This window comes from Oratosquilla oratoria, chromosome 12 (genome assembly GCF_046742065.1).
Source record: "Oratosquilla oratoria isolate Oo_2021 chromosome 12, ASM4674206v1, whole genome shotgun sequence".
Lineage (NCBI taxonomy): Eukaryota > Metazoa > Arthropoda > Malacostraca > Stomatopoda > Squillidae > Oratosquilla > Oratosquilla oratoria.
This window is the reverse complement of record NC_134788.1, coordinates 15,561,121-15,567,471: the sequence shown is the minus strand read 5'-3', so window position 1 is coordinate 15,567,471 and position 6,351 is coordinate 15,561,121. Positions and strand designations below refer to the sequence as shown.

Below are 6,351 nucleotides of genomic sequence, written 5' to 3'. Positions count from 1 at the left end.
TATGATTTTTTGTTTTATTTGACCAAATGACAAGACATCTTGTCATCGGAGTTGAATGGGATACACTGTATGATCGGTGTATCCCCTAAGTGGCCGATAGCAGTGGGTTCGAATCCTGCATGCGATTGTCAAAAAATGATCGGTTATCATACCTAGTTTCAAAAGGTGTTATGGGGCTATCACCTTACCTCCAACCTCCATTTGAACTTGATTTTAGCTTACAGAAACCTAGACTTCTCTAAGAGCACATCAACAGTGTGCAACATTCGTTCAGCCTTGCTATGACGGAAAGATAACACTGGGGAACACTCATTTTGTTGCATTTAAAAAAAGACTTTTCTATAGTCAACTTGAGTGTGCTGCTGATTTCAAATCTGAAGTCGGGTTTTGTCTGGAAGCTACAGATTTTATGCAATTTGACATTTTTATTTATTTTTTTTAAATTTTCGTTATTATAGGAAATTGGCAATATCAGCCACAATTCTTTTGTTCACTTGAATCTTAAAACAGTATGAAAGCCCATTTCTGTACATTTATTAAGGCAAAAGAAACAGAACATTAACAGAACATCTATCCCAAAGTTAGATTATCCTTCAGAACATCACCACAAGCTGATGGAAGCTTATCAATTTCTTTGTGTATTTTTTTTCAGGCAGGAATTTGAGTTTGTAAATTTTGCTTTTTTACATTTCATCTGGTCAATTTCGTTTAATGCTCCAGCAGTAGTCAGACATCATACTTTTGTCCCAGCGCCCTTGGTAGCGTTCTTCCATGATCTTTAGGTCTTGGTGGAATCGTTCTCCTTGTTTGTCACTCACAGCCCCCAGGTTGTCAGGGAACTGATCAAGGTGGCTGTTCAAAAAATGAAGCTTGATGCTCATGTTGCACCCGAGATCACGAAAAGCGAGGAGCATTCTGTTCACAAGTTCACTGTAGTTCCTCCGCCTTATTGTTTCCAAGGAAGTTCCGACGACTGCCACAAAGGATAACCATGCTGCCCTTTCTAAAGCGGTCATCTTAGCAACAAACTGATCATCACGAATTAGGGTTCGAATCTGGGCCATCAAACACGCCTGCTTTGATCTTCTCAAATGATAACCCTGGTAAAAGCTGTGATGATGTGTTGGAAACATTCACCTTCGGTTTCCAGTGCCTTGACAAATTGTTTCATCAAACCTAATTTGATGTGAAGAGGAGGAAAGATGATCTTATATCTGTTTACAATTGGGTCTTGTATGATATTTGGCATACCTGCTTCAAGGGTGTCACGAATAGGCCAGTCCTTCTGGACCCAATGTCTGTCTCGTGCTCGGCTGTCCCACATACAGAGGAAACATGGAAACTTGGTGAAACCTTTCTGTTGTCCAAGAAGAAAGTTGACCATCTTTAAGTCTACACAAATTATCCAATTGTGCTCATGATACTTTAATAAGTCCATGACCATTCTCATATCATCATAGTCTTCCCGCAAATGCACTGAGTGACCGACAGGTACTGCTCCATAAACATTGCCATTATGTAAAAGAACACACTTTAGACTGCGTTTTGAACTGTCTAAAAAGAGTCTCCATTCAGCAGGACTATAGTAAGGTACACCCAGTTTCTTTGAGAAGCCCTGGGATGTCATGGCAGTAAACAAACTGTCTGTCTTTTGAAAAGAAGGTCACAAAAAGCTGGTCACGCTTTCTGAAATATGATACTTTAACAGTGATCAACAAGATTTCTGCCTTGTAATCTTGATGCCAAAAGCTCTGCTGCTTTCTTTGAAAGACCTAAATCCCGCACTAAATCATTCAGTTCAGGCCTGGGGAAGAGGCTTAGGGACGGGGAAAGGTTCAGTGTCTGAAGAACAGTCCTCCGATTGTGAACACTTTTCTGACAATTCACTGTCACAACTGTCTTGCTGGCTTGTATCATGTCCAATGTCTTTATCGTCCAATGAAGGCAAGCCTTTGAAAACTAGTACAGGTACTTCTTCAGAGTGCGGAACAGGCCAAATAGCTGAGGGAATGTTCGGATACGTAATCTTATGTCGGGGTTTTCTTCCCAACACCCGTTGTGTTTACCATGCAGAAATAACAGTCAGTTACATGGTTGGTGGGTTCGCGCCAAATCATTGGAACTCCAAAAGGCAGACCTTTGCGTTTTCCTTTGGTCCAGTCTCGAAGCATTTCCTCACAACTGTGGCACACAACATGAGGAGCCCATTGCTTGTCTTGATCACCAAGATGAACTTCAAAATATGCCTTGTAGGCACGCTTGACGAACGAGGATATGTTACGTCTCTGACGATTGAGTGTGTAGCATCCACATATGTAGCAGAAGGCATCAGGCCTTGTTTTCTGCAATGATGTCTCATTCTGGAAGCCATGTTTGAACTGAAACAAAAGAAGAATGATCAAAATATTAGAAGCTATCTATATATATGGACGTTAAAATGCTTATACATGGTTTACGCAAGTTCACATATGTACAATTTTCATTAACCTCAAATTGCATACAAACTAGAGCTTGTAGAGAAAAACTAATTTCAGATTTGAAATTAGCGCCCAAAACTCTTTCAAAATCCGTTAAAATATCCAATGCAACTCAAAGTTACTGAAAAAGTGTTCCCCTGTGTAATTTGATATTTGGAGGTTTGAAAAAAAAAATGAAAATGTTGTAACCGATGTCGTTTTCTACTTCAACGCATTTTCAGTTGTCGGCGGCGAATTCGGTGGAAGAGTCTGGTAACCCTTTTAGAGACAAAGTGACAGGTGTTGGATTAATGAACAGTGCAGATGTACAAGAAGATTTAATGGGCTTAGTTTCACTTGGGTGAATGGAGAGGGGTTGTGTGAGGCATGATGGGGAGTGGGTGGGGGATGGGGGGGTGAGGAAGTATGTATGAGAAAAAAATTTGATGCAGCCCGAATGGATTTCTCCCCGACTTCTCCTTTTCTGCGTGGGGGAACGGAGAGAGGGGGTCGCCGAATTTATGAAGCGGCCTTGCTGTAGATGTTGCTGTGTCTTGCGACACTGCTTCTGACCCAGGGCAGTGGACAGGGTGCAGAGATGACCCGTCATCCAGGAGGTGCCAAGATAGGAAGGAGGGAGGAGGGTGGAGGGGAGTGGAAGATATGGGAAATGGAATGGGTGGGAGTGGTTTCTATGACTTTTTCTTTTAGGCTACCCCCCAGATAGGGGGAAGGAGCCTTTGGTATATGTATGTGTGTAATCTCACCTGGAGCAAATTAAGTCCGATGTGGGTTATATATTAGGAAGAAAGATATGTAATGTTCATTATGGTAGTTTTCTTAGGAATATTTAAAGATTTGAAAATATTTATTTTTCTATGTTTATTATTGTTCTTTTATTTTTTATTTGTTTATTTATTTTTGTCATTATATATATATATATATATATATATATATATATATATATATATGTATATACATAATTCTTTTTACTATTTACCTATTTGTTTATTAATTAACTATACCAATGCATTATGTATGTATTTTATTTGTCATTTACATTATTATAGTTTTTATTTATTCGTTTATTATTGTAGTTTTTATTTATTCATTTATTATTATGATTTTTTTTCGCATCCGACCTAGATATGGACCAAAAAAAGGTTTCCTGTCGGCATGCCCCGCCTTTGTAATCCTTTGTAATATACTGTGTGTGTGTATATATATATATATTATATATATATATATATATATATATATATATATATATATATATATATATATTTTTTTTTTTTTTTTTTTTTTTTTTTTTTTACTGTCAGTGGACATGTAATGATTTGTATATCTAATTCTTTCTTGCCTTTTGCAGACACTCTCAGTGGAGTTTATACATGGGAAGGAAGGCAAGGACACCTTGAAAGAATATATGGCCACTAAAGGGTACAGTGTCTACTCGGAAGTTACAAATCCGCACTACTTAGCAAACGATTTCATATTCGTTAAACGGGAAATGCTAGCTAGCATAAAAAGCTAGAAAAGTAGTATTTTTTTTATTCTAGAATATGTAACAAGTGTGTAAAATATTCTATTATTCAGGAGGTGCAGCCTTGAGGGGCTGACATTCGATCGCCGGCCTGAGCATCTCGCACACCGACGCAACCAGTTGCATGAAACCGATCGCAACGGGTGTGTGCACTGTGAAAAGCGAACGTATACTGCTTTCACATCTGTTGCGACCGGTTTCATGCAACTGGTTGGATATTCTGGTCACGTCTGGCAGTGCAGAGGATTGGTTTACGAAGGAAGAGGTTTGGCTTGCCAATTTCTCCTTTTGGTGTTCTTAGATATATCCAGTGGGAAGATGGATAAGGTTATTCCTGGGGCACGGTATGTCATTATTACGCACACGCACACATACACACGACTCGTGGCGCAGTAGCAGAGTTCCTCGCTGCCAATACGTCGGTCCGGGTTCGAATCCCGCCCAGGGCTGAAATAATCTCAGTATCGCTGCGCTGCGGATCGTTACTCCAACTCTCCTGGGCGGGGAGCTGTATGTGTGCGTGTAAGACCACATATAGACGCATAGATCGGTCATAGCTCTGAGCTCTCTTTCGAGATAGAAATTGTCGATCACGAGTCCAACACGTGATCCAGGTCCATGATGGTGAATCACACACACACACACACACACACACACACACACACACACACACACACACACACACACACACACACACACGAAATAACCCATCCTTCAAACCTAGATAACTGATAAGTAAAACACATGTGGACAAATAGCAAGCGAAGAGAACTCTTAAGCATGGAAGAAGGTTGAATTGTACAGAAAAATGGGTGATTGATGCGTTTAAGAAGTTGTACTTGGAGATTGCATGAAGATTGTTTTCTATCATTGACTTGGTTGAAATCTCTTAGACCGTAAGAGGTATAAAGAAAAAACCTAATATTGCCTTTATTTTTAATTTTAATCCCCAAGTTGTGAATGGGACAACTATAGAGGAATTTCAGAGACGTTGAGATTATCTTTCTTGTTCCAGTAATGTTTTCCGATTTGCAATCAATGGTTCATTATTTGGGTTTGGTGGCATCAGCGAGTCTTTCTCCATTTTGCGTTTCGTTAAGTTTTAGATTTTCAGTCTCACAGCTGCGAAAGAGTAATGGCTTGGGTCTGCAGAATCTTTTCATAAAGTGAAATACACAGATGGGCTCCCAGGCTACACAAGTGGTACATACAGTATATGACCGTACACCAAATGGCTTCTCGAATTCCTTTTAGGTTGTCGGTTATATATGATAACCAGTAAATTAATTGCTTATATACAGTATATACATATATATATATGTGTGTGTGTGTGTGTGTGTGTGCGCGCGCGCAAAAAGATCACAAAACCAAAAAAGGAAACCATAAAAGAAACTAACATTCCCAAGCACTTTCGTGATATTTCACATCTCCAGGGGAAACCTGAAGATGTGAAATATCGCGAAAGCGTTTGGGAATTTTAGTTTCTTTTTTTCCGGTTCCCTTTGTGGTTATCAGCAATTTATACATATATATACATATATATATATATATATATATATATATATATATATATATATATATATATATATATATATATATATATATATATATATATATATATATCTTTGTTTGACAACAACAACAACAACAACAAAGTTATATCCTTATAGTGTACCATGATATGGCAACATTCGATTCTCTTTTCTTTTCGTGTGTCAGATTACCAAACTGAAAATGGCGAAGGAGCAACTTTGGTAATGTTTTTAAACTTGTGTTATTATAAGGACGGTAAGTTAGTATCACTTCTACCCTTTTCACTATTATGAATGTATATATTTTCCTCTTTATGCTCAACACCTTTTCCTACCATGTAGACTATATGATCTAACAAAAGGAAAAGTACAAGAAAAATGCTACCCGTCGAGGAGTTAACCCAACGACAAGGACGATGCAGAAGAAAGAATTATTAATTGATACTGTACAAGTCTTGACAGAAATAAAAGAAAATGTATAAATATTTACAATTTTGCCACAACATATCTGAAAAATTATATCTGGCGTAAACATACATAAACAAACGAATAGTTTTGTTGACATTTACAAACATTTGGTTTATCGAATTCATTCCTGCTGGGCCTAGTAGGGAATCGTTCTGTAACATTTGAATATGATATCCACCTTTATGGAGTACTTTTAAGATTCTATGAATCGTCACTAAATATAGATGACGTAAATTAAATATTTCAAAAAGATATCGGAGACTTGGCTAAGGAGATGCAATCTCTCAGTATTCAGTCCCTGTATATTTCTATTTCTGTACTGATGTAGAAAAAAAATTATATATATATATAT

The 6,351-nt window shown here is 38.0% G+C and overlaps 1 protein-coding gene across 1 annotated transcript in view; it reads left to right on the top strand.

Annotated features, from left to right (window-relative positions):
- The window catches only part of LOC143031010 (protein Star-like), a 64,242-nt gene extending 58,226 nt beyond the window's left edge, over nt 1-6,016 (top strand). The window contains exon 7 of the mRNA XM_076194348.1: nt 3,826-6,016. Coding sequence (XP_076050463.1) covers nt 3,826-3,990 — 165 coding nt within the window. The 3' untranslated portion in view covers nt 3,991-6,016. The remainder of the gene's footprint in view (nt 1-3,825) is intronic.
- The last annotated feature ends 335 nt before the right edge of the window (nt 6,017-6,351 follow it).